The following is a 23214-nucleotide window of genomic DNA, read 5'->3' on the forward strand; positions in this document are numbered from 1 at the left end:
ATCCAATTTGCAAATTTGGTGTAGCCCTACTAGGAATTATGGATTTTTTTGGGGTTAGTTTCACGGAATTTGACAACCAATATTCCAATATTGACCGCAGGTTTACCCTATTCATTTAATTAGCGCCTCCACACATAATGAGTAATGAAGCAGTAGGTCAAATGGGATCAAATATTAGACACTACATTATATACAATATGATACAATCAAAATGATAAAATATATTACAATATCAATATATTGTGAGTGAAATACTTTCATTGCTATGTTTAAATGTTGAGGAAGCCTCTTAGGCAAAGCAAGACAATGTTTATTTGTATAGCATCTTTCATGGACATTGGCAGATTCAAAGTACTTACAACGATAAATACAAAGACATAAAAAAACAAAATAGATACAGTAAAAAATAAAAAAAATATATATAAAGCATTAAATAAAGCATTAAACATTATAAAATAATCAAATTAATCACTATAAAGGAAGAAAAGTAAACATACAGAATATACTGACTACATATGGACCACACACAACCTGTGCTGGTGTGAGGATCTGGTAAGTCACAGTATACAGCAGTCAGTCAGCCCTAGTAGTGATATAGGGGACACCAACAGCTCAGAGATTTATGCAGGACATTCTGCAGGCCCATTAGTTATATCTAAAAAAAAAACACAGGGCTTCCAACTGGCAATTTTTAGCAGGATAATGCTTGTCCACACATAAACAGACTTTTGGCTTGCCCAGTCTATAGATATATCAGTGGTTGAGCATGAGTGGGGCCATTAAATTACTTTTACACTTAAAATATGTTTAAAATTGTATTTCTTTAAATAATTTCACAGTTTTTAATAGGGGTGTCATGATTTTGAAGCTACGCAAGCACACGCAAGCTACGCAAATGGTGCAGCACACTGTAGCCGACGCCTCTGACATTGTGACTGCTCAAAGAGCAGCCCTTTTTTTCTCCAGAGTATGTGGACAATCTCCTTAAAGAAAAACTTGAAATTATAAAAATAACAGTTGTTTTGTCTAGCCTCAAATATGTTAATAGTTTTGGTACCTTAAGGAGCATCTTTCTCTCAGATAAAGTTAATAATATATCTTTGTTAAAGAAAAAAACTCGTCATTCTTAGGGAGCGAAAAAGTCCTAAAGTCTTATTTTTCATGTTTAACTGTTATAGTAGGACAGAGTTCAGTTTGTTAAGGCTCTAATTGTTCTATTATTTTGTACATGACTGTTCCTGTATTTTTTTTATAGTTTATTTTGTTGAACATTACTGTTTTAATAGTGTGCACTGCTGCTACAAAAAAAAAACACTAGATGGCATTACATATATAGCTTAATTAAATTATTTACATTTGACCATTAGTGCCTAATGTGGCGTATTACAGATCACTTGTATCACATTGCATCACTTAAATCAAGCCCGCCTTTTGAAATAAGATATTGTAAATTTGATGAATCAAACCAATGACTGACCATAGACTAATCTAAAAGTGGCATAGGCCTCTCTGCTGTAAAAAAAAAAAAGAAAAACATAATCCAGAATCGAATTGAATTGTGACCCTAAAATATAATAATAAAATCGGATCGAGGATTTAGAGAATCGTGACAACCCTAGTTTTTAATGTAGAACATGCACAAATCTGCAGGCGACAGACATCAGCTAGCAGTAAGCTAACAGGATTTCATGTGTTCCACAGATTTCCCCTGAATACCTTCAGAATGTGTGTACGCGTCTATTCAGCGGGCAGATGGGACAGAGCATGGTGCAGAGCATCGACTTCACGAGGCCTGGAACAGTGAGTCATAATGCACACACACATATAAGTGTTATACGTATGTATACACACCCAAATTTCATTATACGCCTACAGCATGTGCGGACTGGACTGTTTGATAAAGGACTGGTCATCACTTATGATGACATAGATTTTCTCAATGCTGCTTTGATGTTCTGTTAGCCTAGCATCATCATCATCATCATCATCATCAGATTGCAGTTAAAAGTACTTGTTGCAATTGCTGCACTTATGGCACATCCGTATGGATTATACATTGCCGGTCACTTTATTAAAACCACCTCCTTCCATCTACACTCAGTGTCGATTTATCAGTTTCACTAAGCATACAGAAGCTCTTTGTAGTTCTATTATTACAGACTTTATTCCTACTTTTCTGCTACACACTTTTTTAACCTCCTTTAACCCTGTTTCTCAGTGATCAAGACCCCACAGAACCACAGTGGTGCTTCTGGAGTTTTTAAACACTCACTTCATTCTATTTTACACTCCAACCTATCTGTTTTATTTGTAGTGAGGCAACAGCTCATCTGTTGTTGCAGAGGTTGGTTTGGTCATCCTTTGGTTCTTTATCAGTAGTCACAGAACGCTGCCCACAGAACGCTGCCCACAGAGCGCTGCCCACAGAGCGCTGCCCACAGAGCGCTGCCCACAGAGCGCTGCCCACAGAACGCTGCCCACAGAACGCTGCCCACAGAGCGCTGCCCACAGAGCGCTGCCCACAGAGCGCTGCCCACAGAGCGCTGCCCACAGAACGCTGCCCACAGAGCGCTGCCCACAGGACGCTGCCCACAGGACGCTGCCCACAGGACGCTGCCCACAGGACGCTGCCCACAGAACGCTGCCCACAGAACGCTGCCCACAGGACGCTGCCTACAGAATGCTGTTGACTAGATATTTCTGGTTGGTAGACTACTCAGAGCCCAGCAGTGACACTGATGTGTTTAAAAACTCCAGCAGCACGTCTGTGACTGATCCAGTCATGCCAGCAAACACACTGTGGTGGTCCTATGGGGTCCCAATCATTCCAGAACAGTTTTGGAAAGGAGGCTATTGAAGTATGCAGAGAAACTAATGGAATATAGTATGTTTTAGGGGTGTGCGATATGGCCCTAAAATAATATTGCGATATTTCATGGTATTTTCGCGATAACAATAATCTTAGCGATATGACAAAACACTGAAAAAAAAAAAAACCACATATATATATATATATATATATATATATATATATATATATATATATATATATATATATATATATATATATATATTTCAAGAATACACTACTGCAACAAAATGACAATTAAATTTTAGTATTCCATACAATATGATATGGCACCTTACTGAGATATAGTTATTATTATTATTATTATTTTATTTATTTTTTTTTTTTTCAAATTGGTCAACAATCCAGAATGTGATGATACTGATAATCCACTCCACATATCTCCATATATAAAGTACTAAGATAAAATAAATGATACTGGACAGATATAATCTGTCTCTAGTAGATATATAATGGGGAATGAGAACAGTGTGAATTTTTTATTTGGCTAAAAACAGTCATAATTAGGGGTGGTTGATCTGGCACAGTGTTTCAGGGTATAATATCGTGAACACGATATTTAAAAATGTTGGCGATATTATAGCGTATGATACGATATGGCACACCCCTAGTATAACTGTAATTAATATATATATATATATAAGAATATAAGAACTAGAAAGTGCTTTTTTTTGTGCTTTTCCAGTTACGTGGAACCAGCACCATTCTGGTTTTTGAACTGATTTTTTTTTTTGTTTACACCAACAAAAGTAGGTTCAGAATCCAGGAACGTTCGTTTGCAGTGGGAACTGAAGAATACTATTTCAGCGCAAACCGTGACCACATCTGTGGGCGTGTCTGTTTCCACAGGAGCACAGACGCTGTGCATCGCCCTCTGTTCATAACATATGATGTGATGTTTTGACGGTTCCACTACTTATAGGCCAGAACAGAACTGGTTTAAGAACCAGAACAAGAGCTATTTTGGTGGAAAAGCGCTACTATATGATCAGTGGAGCTGATGAAATGGAGAGTGAATGTAGAAACAAGGAGGTGGTCTTAATAAAGTGGTTGGCCCAGGTCCTAGCCTGAACTTTAAAGAGTTATTAGGTATGCATCCCAGTGTTTTGCTGTTAAACTCCCCCTACAGAGGGGGTGGGGGGGGTGGGGGGTGTAGTTCACTTTTACACCAATGTTGTACATACAAATCAGGCTTTGAGCTGCCTTATATGGACAGTTGTGCAGGTGCATTTGGTCACTTAGATTTGGTACTTAGATTAAATCAATTAAATGCATTTTTAAAGCAATTACATTAAATAAATGTACTCTGTTGCCAAAATTGCAATACAAAGCATAATTTGTACACACAATGTCTGCCCCATTTCAGGTTATGCCAGTGTTGTTCTGGAGTGTGTATGTCCTCAACCCACTTTTCTTATGCGTTTGTGTGTGTGTTTGTGTGTCTGTCTATCTATCTGCCTATCTGTGTGTGAAGGGATATTACTCTATGACCCCTTATGATGATGGATATGTAAGTCTCTGGTGCATCTTTTTCTCTCTTCCTCGTTCTTTTGTCTTGCCTCAATGCCCCCTCTCCTGCTCGTTCCCCCCCACACTCCTTTACATGTGTCCTTTTGTGCGTGTGCCAAAACTTCATGTATTTCTCCAGTTTCATTAGTTTTCCCTCGTTCTATGAGATGAATGCCCTTCTTCACTGTAAGAATGCCTGTCTTTGTCCCGTAGGGATGCAGATAGTTTGTTGAATCCCGTGGGACACTCATTATTTAACACTTTCTAACAGCCCCTTTCTTCTATTCTGCGCCACAGGAGACAGGTGATCTGCGCTCAGACCTGCTATTATACTGAAACCTCCCTTTTTTTCCATGTATTACTTGAGGAATAGCCTCCTAGCTTTAGCTGCACAAACCGTAGCGTGAGCTACACCTTAAAAAAAAAATCAGAATATTCCAATATATTCCCCTAAATTTTTCTCTTGTATCATGGAGCAATAAAGCATGACTTAAAGGAGAAACCGAGTGTAAACTGCGTGTAGTCAGTCAAGTCATTATCAACCGCTTTATCCATTAAGGGTTGCGGGGGGGTGCTGGAGCCTATCCCAGCAGGCATCGGGCAGAAGGCAGGATACACCCTGGACAGGCCGCCAATCCATCGCAGGGCAGACAGACACAGACAGACAAACAGACACATGCACTCACACACTCTCACACCTAGGGGGCAATTTGTATCTGACATCCAATCAGCCTAACGTGCCGTCTTTGGACTGTGGGAGGAAACCGGAGCACCCGGAGGAAACCCACGCAGACACGGGGAGAACGTGCAAACTCCACACAGAAAGACAATAAGATAATAAGTACACACTTTTTTGGCGAATAGCCCACCACCTTACCCCCAAGCATTCTGAAATACAGCGCTTTAAGCAACAGGTGTAATTCATGCATTGAGGTAATAAATAGTGAGTTAAGAAAAGGGAAAGAGGGTGTTAGAGAGTGAGTTAAGGAAACGAGTTAGGAGAATGAGTTAAGATGTGAAGCAGGGAATAAGTAAGTTAGGGGAATGAGTTAAGGAGTGAATGAGGGAATAAGTAAGTTAGGAGAATGAGTTAAGGAGTGAATGAGGGAATAAGTGAGTTAGGAGAATGGGTTAAGGAATGAGTGAGGGAATAAGTGAGTTAGGAGAATGAGTTAAGTACTCATGAGTTGAGTACAAAATACTGGACCTAAAGGAGACACATTTATATACTGTATATTGTTTTATATCTGTAGTTCTATTTTTCGTAGTTAAATATTTAAAATGTGGACTTTTTATTTTTTTGTTGGTAATATCATTTTTTTTATTGGCCTTATTTAAAAAAAATAAAAAATATATATATATATTAAAAATCTGGGTGTTCCCAAACATTTGACAGGCAGTAAACCTATACCCCATATCACAGAGTCCTCTTTCTGGTACATGTGTGTTCAGACCTCATTAAGGAATAAGAATTCTCCAGAAGGATTCAGGATATAAGCCTTGTGTGTAAACCTTTCGCTGTGAGGCAAGCACTTACGCACAAGGACAGCAAATATTGAGGGCAAACACTCTAGACTTGCTCCATTCAAGCGTGTTTGAGTGCCTGGATTTGCGTGTCTGAAACACAGCTCACGCCTGTCATTTATAACCCGAATAAACACTCAACATGAGAGTGAATTATAAAAATTAATTAAAGATTTTGCCATTACGGCGTCACTCTCCCAAACACATCAGCTAGTTCCCTTGACCTATGACTCTAATCTTACATTTTTTTTATAGGTTGGAGTGTTTGTGTAAGCTCTCAACATAAGACAGCACAAAAGAAAAGCTCTAAATTGATTTTTTTTAAAGCTCCGCCCACAAATGTATTTGTTTGTGGCTAATATTGCCCAGTTGGACAATTCTTGTGAAAAGGAAGTATTCTTAAGAGCATTAAAAGTATGCCAATTAAGTAAATAATACTAAAAATGAGTTTTCTATTAATATACTCAATGAAAATACATGTTAAACATACTTAAAGTCCACATTAGTATATTTTTTTTATCCATGTGTGCATCAATATGTAGACAAATATACTTCATGTGTATTAAAAATAATGTTTAGAAAACACATACTTAAATGTACTTATGTTTGAAAAAAATATACAAAAAGACATTCAATAGCACAATCTAAGGCTTTTTTGTTGTATTTAAATGTACCTTAAATACTTAAATATACCTAGTTTCCATACATAATTTAATAATTTTAGTGCTAAAAGTATGTACTTTTTAAATGTTAAGTATACTTTCAAAGTATATACTTAAATGCACTTTTCTTTGATAATGGAAGTTTAACAGCACACTGATAAAAATCCAGGTGGTAGGGCCATGGTGTGAAATTGGATTGGACCTTACGATATACTTAAAGGTGGAGCTACAGTATACTCTCATTAGGGTGAATAATGATTAAAAAACACACTCTAAATGTAGGTATGTTGATATACAGTAGTGTTTAATAACCTTTCATCTTACAACATCAGCTAAAGAAAAAACATATTTAAAAGCAGTTACATTGTCCGGTGTGGTCAGAATGGCATGCTTGCTGGGGTCAGGAACCAAACACAAACCCAGAAGCTCATTTATTTACACCATTAACACCCTCATCCCTGCTCTTCGAAGAGTTACCTGTTCCATCGACAGCTTTCTTTAGGTCACTCATCGCATGTGCTGTAAATGTATTGTCCAATGTCCAAAACCTGCATCACTTGCATGAAAGCTAACCATACAAGCACGCAGTCTAACATCTACTAGATTTATACTAGTGTTTATACAGTGTAGAAGGGAAACACGGTAAGTACTTGTGAGATAACTCACACCTTGCTTTCTTAGTATTAATAAAAAAGGGTTATTGTCAGCTTAGTCAATATGCCAAATATTTGTGCAGTTATAATATTAGTGTAATTATAAATTGTTTACATACAGACCAACAGCTTTAGGTCATTTTTTTTTTAACATCAGTGGTCAGAATTGGGGGGAAAAATATCTAAAACTCTCTTTAACTGATGATCTCCTGATATTTCCCTACAAAACTCTCTAAAGGCTTTTATATACAGCCAGTGAGAGTTACTTCTGCAGTTGATAGTAGTCAGTAGAGAATTGGCAGACTGGTTGGAGCTGACAGAAAGGCTGCGGTAGCTCACTTTATGAAATTGTCTTAAGCAGAAAAGCATCTCAGAATAAACTACACGTCCAAACTTAATGTAAATGGACTGCAACAGCAGTAGACCTCATTATGTTCGCCACCCAGTGCTGGGGTCCTTGGTTCAAGGTAAATTGGATAGTAAATTGCCCAGAAATTTAGATACCCAAAAAATTGCTCTGGTGTGTGAATGTATGTGACTGTATGTCCATATATACAGTAGATTGGCACTGTTGTGCTGGGTCAACTCCTCAGTGCTCAATGCAGTCCTCCAGGCGGATAGTTGTTCCGGTTGAGATTATGCTGTGTGCGATTGGCTGCCTCTTCTCAACCAATACGTGTGTGGGAATGTAATTGTTAGTATCCATGAGTGCCTTGAGTGGCAGAAAGGCGATATATAAGCGGAATTGTAAGTAAGTAAGTAAGCCAAGAACAGAAAGCTGAGGCTGCAGTAGGCACAGGCTCACCAAAACTGGACACCCAAAGACAGGGAAAATGTAGCATGTTTAGATTAATTTAATTTTTTACGGAGGTATACAGACAATAGGCATTTGAATTTTGTAACAACAGCGTGAATTCAGGATCCAACCTGCCTTGTGTAAACAGTCAAGGTTGGTGGAGGCAGTATGGTGATGATACGATGCTAATTAAAGGGTTCTAATCTTCTGTTACATAGTTAGTTGTATTAGCCTTGTAGGTCCAGTACTAAACTAAATAAACACGTATTGGCTAATCAGCTGCATTTAAGATAATGTGACAGGATTTTTAGTCAATTAACTGTTGCTTTATGATACAAACTGAAATATAGTGTTGTGTCTGGCTGTTTGCAGAACTGTTCCATAATACAGTGCACGTGTATGTGTGTGTGTGTGTGTGTGTGTGTGTCTGTGTGTATCTAGGCCTCCTCCATGCTACGAGCATCTATTGCAGCACAGTAAGTATCATCTTCAGTAGCAGTGTTTAAAGAATGAGGAGGGCTCAGTTTACACTCTGGCTGCTTCACACAATGACTAATCATAACAACACACATTTACTCACATGGCACACATTTGCTGTCATGGCCTTAGGCTGTCTTATACATTACAGGTGAACAAGATATGTAGATTTTTTTTTCTTTTACTCTTGACAAAGACAGCGTGTGAGAGCATGTGCAAGCTATAGCTATACACTATGTGTCGATACTAGCGCACTTTGAATCATGTTTGAGTGATGAAACCGGATGAGCTTGCACTGTCATTACCATTTTCTGGTTTTATTTCTGACTCATTTGGGTACTGACACAGATTTGCATGAGATTTCAGACAGATCTGGCTGGTTAGACAGGCTTGGACTGAAATGTATTGGGCTGTATTCAAATTTAAACATTTCATACCCATTAACACATTTTTCAACATTAGGTTCCATTCCTGTACGCTTTTACAGATTAACAAACAAATTGAGCCACATACAATACTTTTTTTTTTTTTACTTCTGTCAGCCAAGAACAGAATGCAGGCCAGTTTTAGAAAGATTAGATCAGTTAGGTTTGGACCAAATTTGGGTTTTAAGGCCTGAGTCAAACCTACATTGTAATCGTAACCCGACATGCACCTCCCCAGAAATGTAACCACTAGGTCAGTCAAGGTTAAAGGGTTAATGCGCACAATTTTACTATTTTAACGCAAATTAATTACATCACTAAGTTTGACCCCAACTTCCGCCATAATCAGCCCCACCCTCCTGCCAATGCGATTTTTTTTTTCGGCCGAATGACTGAAAAGCTCCAATACGGACAACACATGCTGTTTACACACTGAGCGAGGTATGTTCAGCGCTCACTGCTCGCAGCCGCATGACTCTGTATAGTACTCGGACATGTGCACTGCACGTTCTATTGAAAGCACTGTGTTTGAAAGCGTATTGGCACATTTTCTGCGTTCTGTGTAAAAGCTGCTTTATAGTGCACATATATACGCGCTGGAACACAGAATATACTCGCTATGTTTACTTTATTGTCTTCCCATGCCAGACAGCTCTGACCAATCAGAGGAGAAACTTGCTTGCGTGGTTTATTGATGAGCATTTTGGTGCGTTTAGATTTATGCCAGTGTGAAACCAAACCAAACAGATCTACTGATCCGTACCATAGAAACAAACTACAGGTGTGGAAATGCCCTTTTATACTCAGCAAATTAGGTTTTAATTCAGAAATCCTTACAACCAAGCTGAGATGTTTACAATAAAGTAAAAATGTTTTCTCTATCCAATTTTTCATACATTCTTTATTTCAGCTCCTCGTGTTGGGTTTATCCCTCATCAAACATGCAAGTGTATACTAGTATATTAAATGACACCACTAATTTAATAATAATTGTGTTTTACATTTTTAACATTCATTGTTTTTGTTACATTTAAAAACCACAAAAAATAAATGTGCGTCTTAAAAAGAACAAGTGCGATTTACTCAACACAGAAGTATGAATTGGCCTTTAGTTAGTAAAAAGTCTTTACAGTCAAGTAGTCAACAAAGTAATTAACTAGTTGTGGGGGTACATTTCACAGTGATACAGCAGCAAGCAACCAATACAAAATGTGCTCCAGTGTATTTTCCTGATTTCTTTACGACAATGACTATCCCTGTTGCTCTTAGGAGGCCCAAAGATGTGCCATTGCTGCCATCATTGGACTACGACAAGCTTAAAAATGACCTAATGACCGGCTCGGATAGACTGAAGGCCCTGCTGCTTCAGGCCCTGCGCTGGGTAAGCTAAACCCCAACCTCTAAGAAGTGTGCTAATACTCATACAAATGTGTTTTTGAGTATTTACATTTTATATTTACATTTATGGCATTTAGCATATACTCTTATCAAAAAGTGCTTAGCTGAGCTGTCCACTCAGAAAATATTGTAAACAACATTAGCCAATGTGAATAGGCTAGCGTCCAAAGATCTGAGTATAGAGTGTCATCAGCATTACTCATTTTTCTATTAAGGTTAATTATTGTAGCAATTATTTAGGTATAATTTCATATTTTAAAGCAATGTCATGTTGTAAAAAAACAGGTTTCATAATAGGTTTCATTTCTCAGATTGTCACAGTTGTTTATTATTAAATCATTATTATATTTGACATTAGCAATAATATCTGATCATCAACATCCATATATGTTTTTTTTTTTCTGGATTGCTTGTTTTACATGGCAGATCTTTTATAATAGAAAGTGTCAAGTCTTTTAAATCAGCAATGTTTTTTTTTTATAATAACATGACATTTATAACATTGTATAATTGTAAAAAATAGTCTTTTTCTTTTTTTTTTCTTTTATTTCTTTGGTTCCAGAGATTGACTCGCACTGTTCAGGGAGAGCAGAGGGACACGGTTCTGCAGGCTTACATCAGCAATGACCTGCTGAACTGCTGTAAACCCAAACAGGTGAGGTGTGGCTATTTTTATTTTTTTTTTATTTTTTTTTATTTTTTTATTTTTTTACATCACTTGCACTCCACCCATGTAAGTCTATTTTTATATAAAACACATTTTTTAACAGCAAATGTGTTAAATTGCAAAAAACATTTATTGTTGTGCATATAGTTGTTTTAGAAACAACAGTATTGTGTATAGTATAGTTTGAAAAACTGTAAAAAAAAGTATGCAATTAAATAGGTAACATATATTTTAGATGGTAATGATTGGTAATGATTGGTAATGGTAATGATGAAACAGTTATTTTAATATCTAGATATTAATATTAATATTAGATATTAAAATAACTGTACACATTTTAATCATTACCATTTGTTGTCGTTGGATGTCAGTGAGCTGCTTTCAGGATATTAATGTTATTATAAGAAAGTCATACTGGATATTTATTTTATTAGAACTTGGTTATGGATGTTTATTACTGCTTTTCTTTTTAGAAAATCAGTGCTAATTTTTTATTGTTGTTTTTGTTTTACTTTATTTATGCTGCACAGCTTTCTTAATAAAAGTCTTTTTATATAGGTATTATATATAATATTTTGATAATCAATTAATCTGTCGTTTATTTTTTTGGATTATTCATTTATTAATTGGATGAAAAGGGGAAAAAAATAATAATTTGAGTGTGTTTATCTCTATTATAACTTTATATTGCATTAGACTAAAACCAAATAAGCTTAGAGTCAGTGGCTTTTAAATCACAGGTTTGGGTGCTGATCTTTTTTTTTTTTTTTCACCTCCAGCCATTCTATGGATTCTTTCAGTTCCACCCAAAGATCACCTTACTTACTAACCTTAATTACTGACTTACTGGACTAGTTAGATAACTACAGATAACTACAGATGTTTGGTGTGGACATGAGAATACTGGCTTTCTTCCAGGAGAATCATTGACTTAAACATTAGTCAATGTTTCTTCTGTACTGTCTTGTACGGCAGACACAAAGACCTTCTATTCATGGCCAAGTACAGAGCCACACACCTTTCCACAGGTTCCACACACCCTGCTGCCGGTGTGTGTAGGTGACAGCTTTCAGGCTCTGGAGCCTGGTGGCTGAAGGAAAGTCAAACAGCCTGAAGTTCAGCCAGGAATTCAGAGAATCTACACAGAACTATCAGATTTCAGGATCCTCTTATTACTTTCATGGTTTAGGAGCTTTTTCTCAGGTTTTCTGCGGTTGTGTTTGTACACCATGTTCTTGATTTAAGTCAGTTCTGCTTTATTGTCATACTTATTGTGACAACTAGTTGTACAGTGTGACAAAGTACCTATTGGCTATGACTATGAGTGAAGAAAAATAAACGTAATCTCTAGAGTAAACACAGCAGATAAGACAAGACATTGTACACACAGACAGGGAGTAGAAAATGTGCATAAATAAACAGTACTGCAGGGTAGAAAGTATACATTACTACCACTATAGTGGTAGTGTTAAAGTGCTTACTATAATAGGCACTAACTATACAGTATTTAGGTAATTCTGCAGCATTTCTTCTGTAGTAAATGTAAGGGGTGTACGATATGGTACTACTCCAACAAAATAAATGTTAAAGTTATAATAAAAAAAAATCTGAAATTCAGTAGAATAAAAACTTGAAAAATTTTAGATAATAAATCCAAAATTTTCCACAATACTAAACTGCAGAATATGTAGTGCATGCATATAAACGGCAAACGTTATTATACATACAAAATGATATACAGGTGCAATTAAAAAAAAAATACAGAATATCATTAAACGTTACTTTATTAATGTAATTCAGTTCAAAATGTTTATTTTATTTATGATGTTTATGGCTTTTAGCTAATGAAAACCCAAAAATCAGTATCTCAGAAAATATAAATATTAAATAAGACCAACTGGTACTTTTGGCAGTGTGCCAAGTCCTGCTGGAAAATGAAATCTGCATCTCCATAAAGCTTGTTAGCAGAGAGAAGCATGAAATGCTGTAAGAGTTTCTGGGAAAACAAAACTGCACTGACTTTAAGACTTGATATAAGATATAACACAGTGGACCAACACCAGCAGATGACATGTCTCTTCAAACCATCACTGACTGTGGAAACTTCACACTAGACCTCAAGCAGTTTGAACTCTGTGTCTCTCCACTCTTCCTCCAGACTCTGCTCCCTTCATTTCCAAATTAAATGCAAAATTTACTGATGATCAGTGATGGCTTGGAGAGACAAGTCATCTGATGGTGTTGATCCACTGTGTTTTATCAAGTCTAAAGTGCAGTGCAGTGTTTTCTTGGAAACTCTTACAGCAATTCATGCAAAGGTTTACACAAAAACCTCTCTGAATTATCACTCTGAATAATTTATTTTTACAACTGTTTGATGATTTTTAGGTTTACCAACATATCAGTTCTTGGTCAGCTCTTTGCACTGGCTTGTGCCAGTTCAAACAAAACCAAACCTCTTATCTGCTGTAACAGCAACCTCCTGTAACTGAAGTAGCGTGAGAAAAAAAGAGGGAGACAAAAGTGCTGAAATGGATAAAAGCCGTTTGATTGACACTGAATACGGTATGTTTTCTTTACTCTGCAGAAATCTGTTCTTCAGCTTATCAGATCTAATAATGAAATCGTCCGGCAGTACACGGCTCGACTCATCAATGCCTTCGCCTCAGTGTCAGAGGGTAAGTAGGAATGTTTATGGTGAAAAATGAGAATACGTTCAACTCCAGAATAGCTTGTGTGTAGAATAATGAATATGATGAATGATTGTGGTTCTGTAGATATATCAAGTTCCTTTCAAGAAACTCAAGGACACTTTACAATCTACATATTATTTATGTGTAACTTCAGCTTCAAACATGTATAATAGTGAATCTAAAAAAACATCACTGATTGTGGAAACATCACACTAGACCTCAAGCAGCTTTGACTGTGTGTCTCTCCACTCTTCCTTCAAACTCTTGTCTCTTTGTTTCCAAATGTTTTGAAATGTTTTCAAATCTATCTATCTATCTAAATAAAATGCAAAATTTACTGCTGGTCAATGATGGTTTGGAGAGACATGTTATATCAAGTCTAAAGTCAGTGCAGTGTTTTCCCAGAAAATCTTACAGCACTTCATGCTTCCCTCTGCTGACAACTTTTATGAAGATGCGGATCTCATTTTCTAGCAGGACTTGGCACACTGGCCACACTGCCAAAAGTACCCATTGGTCTTATATAATATTAATTTTTCTGAGAAATCAACAATTAAAGTAATAAACGCTTGAAAAAGATCACTCTATATACCATAATATGAGTTTCACATTTTAAACTGAATTACTATAATAAAGTAACTTTTTTAATGATATTCTATTTTTGAGATGCACTAGTATACTGCATATGTTGTCGTTTAATATATTAATTGCATAATAACTGTGTTTAAGCACAATTAATTGCATATTTTCTTCTTAACATTAAAAACAATTGTTCAAATGGATTTTTGTATATAATATAAAATAATAAATGTAAAATCAATGCACAATGGGAAATTATTTATATATATTAATATACTTTGTATAGTATATTCATGTACAAGCTGAATTTTAAAAATGTCAACAACTTCAATGCAAAATATGAAAAAGAAAGACCATCACTAATAAAACGCTGAAGAGTGTAAAGAGTGAATTTCAGCAAGTTGGTTTCTTAAAATTGGTAAAATGATTAAAGTATAATTCTCCTAAAATCTCTAATTCTCATTACTTATTTACTTTTATTTTTACTTTACTTATTTACTGTCACCACATTGTAGCTGTTCTATTAAATCGAACTGTAATAAAAGCTAAGGCAGAATGAATACAATCTCAAATGAATAAGATTCAGGGCTGAAGAGCTTGTCGGTTTAATCTCCACAGGTCGTACGTATCTGTCTCGGTTCCCCTCGTTGCTGAAGCTGCTGGTGGACTGTCTGCAGACGGAGGAGAAAGACTCTGTGGCCAGAGAGAATGTACTGGGGGCGATGCAGAAACTCAGCCTCAGGTAAAACTTGAGTCTTAAAGGTAAACCTGTTCCATGACCACATTCAGAGTGGTGTAAAAATGAATGTACAGATGTTCTTAATATTGATGTCCTATTGATGTGCAGATTATGCTGCAGGAGCTGGGTGTTGCTAGCGTTGGTTGTTGTTAACATCCCAAAAAATCATTAGCTGTTAGAGCCTCAGAGGACGGCATGGCAAAGTCATGGGACACAGTACTAGTTCCTGTCCCATTACATTTGCCATATAATATGTAATATATCACTAATGATAAAATATCATCTTATTGCCAACCTCTATAATTGTTTGTATCCAGGAGGGTCCATCAGTCAGCTCTGATCAGAAATGGAATGATTGGTTGGCTGGTGGATGAGCTGCAGGATTCAGACTGTTTATCTGATTACACGCTGGAGTACGCCGTGGCCCTGCTCATGAACCTCTGCCTCCGCACTCAGGGTACTATTCATTCATTTATTAAGCTGTAAAGTATCTATATAATTTAAAATAACATTTTTCATGTTTTTTTGGGTTCTTTTTTTTGGGAAATAATGATATATATAGATATACAGTGAGTCCAAGAAGTATTTGATCCCTTGCTGATTTTCTTCGTTGGCCCACTAATAAAGACACTATCCTTCTGCACTTTTAATGGTAGATATATTCTAACATGCAGAGACAGAATATCAAGACAAAAATCCAGAATATAATTTTAAAGAATATATTTTAATTAATTTGTATTTCAATGAGGAAAATAAGTATTTGATCCCTCTTGCCAAACACACTCAATACTTAGTGGCAAAGCCTTTGTTTGCAAGCACAGCGGTGAGACGTTTGTTGTAGTTAACCACAAGTTTAGCACACACACCAGGGGGAATTTTGGCCCACTCTTCTTTGCAGATCCTCTCTAAATCATGAAGGTTGGTGGGCTGTCGCTGGCAACTCTGACCTTCAGCTCCCTCCATAGATTTTCGATTGGATTGAGGTCTGGCGACTGGCTGGGCCACTCCATGACCTTAATGTGATTTTTCTTGAGCCAATCCTTTGTTGCCTTTGCTGTATGTTTAGGGTCGTTATCATGTTGGAAGACCCAACCACGGCCCATTTTCAGATCCCTGGCAGAGGGGAGGAGGTTGTCCCTCAGGATTGTGCGGTACATGGCTCCATCCATCTTCCCAGTGATGCGGTGAAGTAGCCCTGTACCCTTGGCAGAGAAACACCCCCAAAACATTATGCTTCCACCTCCATGCTTGACGGTGGGCACAGTGTTCTTGGGGTCATAGGCAGCATTTTTCTTCCTCCACACATGGCGGGTGGAGTTGAGGCCAAAAAGTTCAATTTTGGTCTTGTCTGACCACAAAACCTTCTCCCAATAACTTGGTTCATCTTTCAAATGATCATTGGCATACTTGAGGCGCGCCTCCACATGTGCTCTCTTCAGCAGGGGTACCTTTCGGGCACTGCAGGATGTGAATCCATTGTTGCGCAAAGTGTTGCCAATTGTTTCCTTGCAAACTGTGGTCCCAGCTGCCTTCAGGTCATTTGCTAACTCCTGCCGAGTGGTTGCAGGACGATTTCTGACAGTTCTCAGCATCATTGCCACCCCACGAGACGAAATCTTCTTTGGAGCACCGGGCCGAGGTCTGTTGATTGTCATGTTATACTCTTTAAACTTTCTGATAATTGCACCAATAGTTGTTACTTTCACATCCAACACCTTACTAATCTTTTTGTAGCCCATTCCAGCTTTGTGAAGGTCAACAATTCTGACTCTGAGGTCCTGTGACAGCTCTTTGGTTTTACCCATGTTGGAGACTTGAAATCTGTGTGATCTGTCTGATTCTGTGGACAGGTGTTTTTCACACAAGTGATTAGTGAGAACAGGTGGCTTCAGGTCAGGTAACAAGTTGATTGGGAGTGTCTAACTGGTCTGTAAAAGCCAGAACTGCTAATGAATACTAAGGGATCAAATACTTATTTCACTCCATGAAATACAAATCAATTAATATATATTCCTTAGATTTATTTTCTGGATTTTCATTTTAATATTCTGTCTCTCCATGTAAGAATACATCTACCATTAAAAGTATAGAATGATCATGTCTTTATTAGTGGGCCAACGAAGAAAATCAGCAAGGGATCAAATACTTCTTGGACTCACTGTAGATATTTAAGAAACTGGGGCGCCGAGTGCTCCTGCGGTATAAAGAGCTGCCACTTTGATCGGAAGTTCGCTGGTTTAAATCCCTGTCATGCAGCTTGTCATCAGCTGCCAGAGCACTGAGAGAGCACAATATTCACCCACCTTGTGTTGTGGCATCACTAGTGATGCGGGATATACAGCTGACAAGCAGCGGAATGGATGGGAAAATTGAGAAAAAAAAAATTATATAAAAAAGAATATTTAGTATTTAGGAAACTGAATAAATAGACAATCTTGGCATCGTTGCTATAATGTCTAAAAAAACATATTCATATTTCCACCTGTTCATCCTACAGCAGTTTAGCCACACTCATTCTTATTCTTGGTCTCTATGTTTTCCACGATAGGGAAAAAACATGAAATTGTGAAATTGAGGAATAAAAACACATGGAAATACACTGAATTTGAAAATCTAAAAAAAAGACAGATAGATCAGTCTTAGGGATAAGCATTTTTGTTTAAATACAAAATCTTTATATTCTTCACCATATATCATTATTAGATATATTTAATCTATATTTTACATTTATTTTTCAAGGAGTCAAAACGTGTCATTACAGTAAAACTTGAATTAAATCAATATTAAAACAGAAATTAAATTTAGCTATTTTTAAGAACAGCAAGCAGGTCCCTAAGGAGCTTATATATTAAACAAGTGGCAAAATATATTCTTGATATTTAATTTAAGGACAATTGCAAAATATGAAAATCACTGCCACATATCAGAGTGCTTTACAGGTTTCTTCAAAGAATCCTCTAAGATTCCTTTTGGCAGATTCTATATGTAAAGCTGTACAGTCTCAAAATTATCCTCTTTTGAAAATTACATTTAAACAGAATATATTTAATTGAATGCATTTAATACTTTTCTCCACACCAATCAATCTTAATGGCCAGTTCTGTTAAAGTATAAGCAATAGGGTTGGAAAATGATCTCTGGTCCTCCAGTGATGACCAAAGCATGCTCAACAGTAGACAAGGGTTTTATATATCTTCTGACACTCATTTTTAGTGTAGAGCCTGATCTACTCCATGCAATTTTGCCAGTTGTTCAGAATGGAAATATTGTGGTCTAAAACCAATAAAATTGCAGGGTGGCATCATGTGTGTCTGTGTGTTTTAATGGTGATTTGTGTTCCAGGAAAGAAGAAATGCACAGAAAATACCAAGCATGTCCTGAAGGTTCTATCAGACCTCCTGGGTCACGAGAATCATGAGGTAATCACTAAGTCTATTCCATAACCACTGCAATGCTATTTAAATACAGCTGCTACAAAATCTGTCATGGAACAATAACATACAAAACCACTTTTTGGTTCTTGTGGAGCCTTTCTATATATAGTCATTAACATGATTTATCTCTATAACATAGTTTGTTTTTTACTTCCCCACAAAAATCATGTTATCATTTTAGATCATTTTAGAATAAATTTCTGCTACACTGAACATCTGTCCACAAATCTTGGTAAAGCTGGTACAGTTATTTGCTGAAGGTTCCTGAGGGCTATTTTGGAAAAGTAAACCTGGACATAAAGGAATATTCACTTTAAAAGATTTAGATAGCATTTGCATTACGTAAGTCCAGAGAGACAGTGGCAGAACAATTGCATTTAATCCCCAATACAGCCTGAGTTGCGTCAGTACAGTACAGTTTTATCAAATACACACGCCATGGTGTTACATAACCCCTATGCGCAGGCCTGTCACAATAAATATATCATCCCAGAAATATTGTGATAAATGGTATTATCATCATGAATATGAACTTTTTTTCTTTGCAGTATTTGTCTGAAAGCTCTGCATCTCTGTGATTTTTTTTTCCCTGTCTGGATCGACTATATATGTGTTTTTCTCAGACGTCCTCTGAGAAAATTACAGGCTGAATTACCTACTGTTTTTCACTGAACTCTGAATTACACTTTGGGCACACGTTTCCACAGAGATCCACGTAAACACAACAGCGAGTCGAAAATGGAGGAGCTACTGAACGCGATGTCATGTGACTGAGAAAGCCAAAAAACTCACTGGTCCTCCTGTTTTTTCAATTGCAGTCCGGATGCAAGAGTTTTCTCACTGAGTAGAAGCGTAAAATATTTTTCACAGACGTCCCCCTGATATTTTTTTGGTTACAATTCATAGAATTGTATTGGTACCGATTTTTTTTTTAAATGATACCCAGCCCTAATAGCTTTAGAAGTACATGAACCCATAATCTTTAATTAAGTATTCACTGTTACATTTCTGACTGAATTGCTATTTTTGTGCTGTTGAAATCCAGGAGGAAGATTCCCCCTATCTATTCTTGCTTTTTGGTTCAGACCCTGATTTCCATAAAGCTGCTTTTTGATGACGCCTTCTAATCAAACCACACTACTAATATACTTAAATCAATTTGATTTGAACATCTGCTCCAAACGTCACCGTCTTCCCTTCACTGATAATAAAAAAAAATACAGCCTTCATTTGCTAAAACTCACTCAGTTTATTTTGCGTCAGACTCCTCACTGAAGTGGGGCCTCTGTAACTGTGCATTATTGACTTGCATTGTTGTACCACCCTCCAGGTCACTCCCTCTCTGAATATTGACATCCTAGTTTTTCATCTGCAATCATCCAAGCATGCACCAGCACACTCAACCCACTCTCCTGAGAGAGACGTCTGAGGGGATCTAGCAGACTTTACTAATGCAAATAAGTTAATGAATGCAGGCTTATTTAATAATAACAGGAAGAAGAAGATTTCAGACAGAACAATAGATAATGACGCAGCTTATTGTAACTGGAAAATTGACCAGCCTGGGGCACATTCAACATTTTAAACAATGACAAAAGTCACTGTGAGCTGTTTTTTTTTTCTTTATTATTCATTGATAAAGCAGCACAAACACACAGTAAAACAGTCAAACACATAGTAAAAATATACAAATGTAAATGTTGGGCAGCATCATGGAATATAAACTCTCCTCAGGTATCAAAATGTGTTTTTCACTACCTAATCCATTTTCAATAACAAAACCTAATGGATTAGTTTATTTACTTTTAGTTGAGTTAAGTTGAATCAGAACATTATTTTATAATTATTATATGATTTTATTATATAACTCATAAAACATACTATTTTCACTTAAATTCAGTTAACTTATTTTTGTGGTTATAAAATATGTAAGTTCTAAAGAACACTTTATTTTACAGTGTACTGACCATATAATAAAACATACAAAAAAGGTATTTTGATTATGTTTTTATAATACCAAGTTCAGTATTGAAACATTTTTTATCAGTAATCTGCTACAATTTTGTATTTTTAGTTAAATCCTGAATTATTTAAGTAACATTTATGTAAATTGTTAGGGGCCTACTTAAAAATGATGAGTTTCTTTGATGTTACCAAATTAAAAAACCTCTTGAATATAATCAAGAGGAAGATGGATGATCACAAACCATCAAACCAAGCTGAACTGCTTGAATTTTTGCACCAAGAATAAAGGGATAAAGTTATACAAAAGCAGTGTGTAAGACTGGTGGAGGAGAACATGCTGAGATGCATGAAAACTGTAATTAAAAACCAGGGTTATTCCACTAAATATTGATTTCTTCCCTCTTAAAACTTTATGAATTATACATTTTTTTTTGCATTATTTGAGGTCTGAAAGCTCTGCATCTTGTTTGTTATTTCAGCCATTTTTCATTTTCTGCAAATAAATGCTCTAAATCATAATATTTTTATTTGGAATTTGGGAGAAATGTCTGTAGTTTATAGAATAAAACAACAATGTTCATTTTACTCAAACATATACCTACCTATAAATAGCAAAATCAGAGAAACTAAAGATTTAGAAACTAAAGTGGAAAATAATTTAGCTATTTTTGACTTTTGACTTTTTTTCATGATAAATCAACTAATAGAAAATACTTCAAAATAAATGAATAAAAAAAACATTGTACACTGGTTTTATTGAAACTTTTTTCCCTTCTCCTGTGATATTTATGTATATATTTGTGTGTGTGTGTACAGGTCCGGCCCTATGTGAATGGAACTCTGTATAGCATTCTGAGTGTTCCGTCTGTGCGACAGGAGGCCAGAGCCATGGTGAGTGTTTAACCTTGTAAAGCAGGCGTTATACACACAAACCCTTTTTACAATCACACACACACACACATACATACAAACACTCTGGAACATTGCTGCCTCTGTTACCTGGTGTTAGAGAAGGAAATAGTTTGATGAATAGATTTTCCATTAACGAGATTTGAAGGAGAGTGTTAAATTATATATTCTCAAATGTCTCTTCTTAAATTTCCCTTGATCATATTTGCCATGAAGCAAGTAAACACAACATCAGAGTAACACTTGAAATGTGAAATGTGAAATGTGACATTTGTGTAGAATTGCTGCCACCAAGTTAAGACTACTTTGACATTTACAAAGTAAATACAGTTCTAGTTTGGACACACCTGTTTTCTTTCTTTTTATGATTTTTTATTTTAGATTTTAAATTTATAACTGAAGACTATTTTAAAGCTATAAAGCAACACATGCTAATATATTCTGTGAATAAAGTGTTAAAAAAGCAGAATATGTTTTATACTTTTATACTGATGACAGATTTGTGCACACTTGATATTTTTTCAGTTTCTTAATGAGGTAAAGTTACCTAATAAAGGTAAAACGAGTTCCTAGAGGTGCTGAACAACAGTTGCATGCAAAAACAAATCAGAGAGACCAATTGTATTTCACAAAGAACAAAAAAAGTGGATTTTAGTGGAAGGACACTTTTAAAAGCTTTGTTAAGATGTGTTTCTAGTGCTAATACAGGTGCTGTTGTTTTGAAGAGTATGGAGGAGATCCTGCGCTGCTACACTAAGGAGGAGAACCCTGAGCTGAACAGACAGATCCAGTTTATTATCGATGAGCTCAATTCAGGTATGAGGGTGAGATGGGTGTCATATTGGTGGATGGGTTTTAGGCCAGATCCTTTTGAGTTGACAAAGTTATTTTAATGGATCAACTTTATCTAAACCTACTTTGTTCATAAAAATAAAGATTAACCAATATTCATATCGTTTAGTAGATATTAAAACTATTAGAACTTTGACCAATATGTGCTCTGTGGATTTTATAGTCAGTAACTTGGGTCTCGTCTGTCCCTATAAACACTTCAAGTGCAAAAAAAATCCATCCATTGGTTTTCTGTAATTCATCTGTAAGGGTTTGGTATCAGGAATCGTATATGTCTATGAGCTGTTTGAATGGCTCCCTTATGTTACATAACAAGAAGGAAACTTGCATAGAACCACCCTGGCGAAATGTAAAGAAAGGACTTTAAGGTGAAGGCTAACATTCATCTTTATTTGTAAAAGTGTGTTAATTCAGTGTAATTTAGAAAAATGTATTGTTATACATTGTTTGTATTAAATTTAACTCAGGGTTCCCGCAGGTCCTTAAAAAAATCTTAAAATGTCTTAAATTAAAATCTGGGTAATCAAGGTCTAAAGTTGTATTAAATTTACTGTAAATTTGCTTTAGATGGTGAATTTAATGCAGATTGGAAATCACAAACACCTATCATAAACATAAACATCTAATCTGGGGAGACAGCTTAGATTAACGAAGAGCTAGCTAACTTCAGCGGCGAGTATCTAACATACTAACTTTAGCTAGCTAAAGTGAACTAGTTAAAGTTACCAGGGATAAAACTAAGGTTATCGGAAAGCTAGCTAACATTAGAGGCAAGTTAGCTAACATAATAACATTAGCAGCATGCTAGCTAACATACTAACTTAACCTAGCTTTAAGTGAGCTACCTAAAGTTGCCAGGGATAGAACTAAGATTAGCAGAGAGCTAGCTAACATTAGCGACGAGTTAGATAACATACTAACGTTAGCAGAAAGTAAGCTAACGTCTCCGGGGAGAGAACTAAAAGAATTATGACTATATTTTTGAGTCTTAAATCATATTTATTGAGGTCTTAAAAATAATTAAATTTGACTTTCAAAATGGTGCCAGAGCCTCTCTGCCAGC

The 23214-nt window shown here is 36.2% G+C and overlaps 1 protein-coding gene across 2 annotated transcripts in view; it reads left to right on the forward strand.

The window, feature by feature from the left end:
- Positions 1-23214, forward strand: part of LOC103047634 (lisH domain-containing protein ARMC9) — a 66489-nt gene that overhangs the window by 10092 nt on the left and 33183 nt on the right. Inside the window, exons 9-19 of one of the 2 annotated variants that reach the window (XM_007256796.4) lie at positions 1702-1800; positions 4344-4379; positions 8455-8489; positions 10185-10296; positions 10876-10968; positions 13568-13658; positions 14871-14994; positions 15309-15448; positions 18334-18410; positions 21207-21281; positions 22025-22115. In XM_007256796.4, the coding sequence (XP_007256858.3) occupies positions 1702-1800; positions 4344-4379; positions 8455-8489; positions 10185-10296; positions 10876-10968; positions 13568-13658; positions 14871-14994; positions 15309-15448; positions 18334-18410; positions 21207-21281; positions 22025-22115 (973 nt within the window). The remainder of the gene's footprint in view (positions 1-1701; positions 1801-4343; positions 4380-8454; positions 8490-10184; positions 10297-10875; positions 10969-13567; positions 13659-14870; positions 14995-15308; positions 15449-18333; positions 18411-21206; positions 21282-22024; positions 22116-23214) is intronic. The other variant, XM_007256797.4, reaches the window with a different exon arrangement.

Source organism: Astyanax mexicanus, chromosome 16 (assembly GCF_023375975.1).
Source record: "Astyanax mexicanus isolate ESR-SI-001 chromosome 16, AstMex3_surface, whole genome shotgun sequence".
NCBI lineage: Eukaryota > Metazoa > Chordata > Actinopteri > Characiformes > Acestrorhamphidae > Astyanax > Astyanax mexicanus.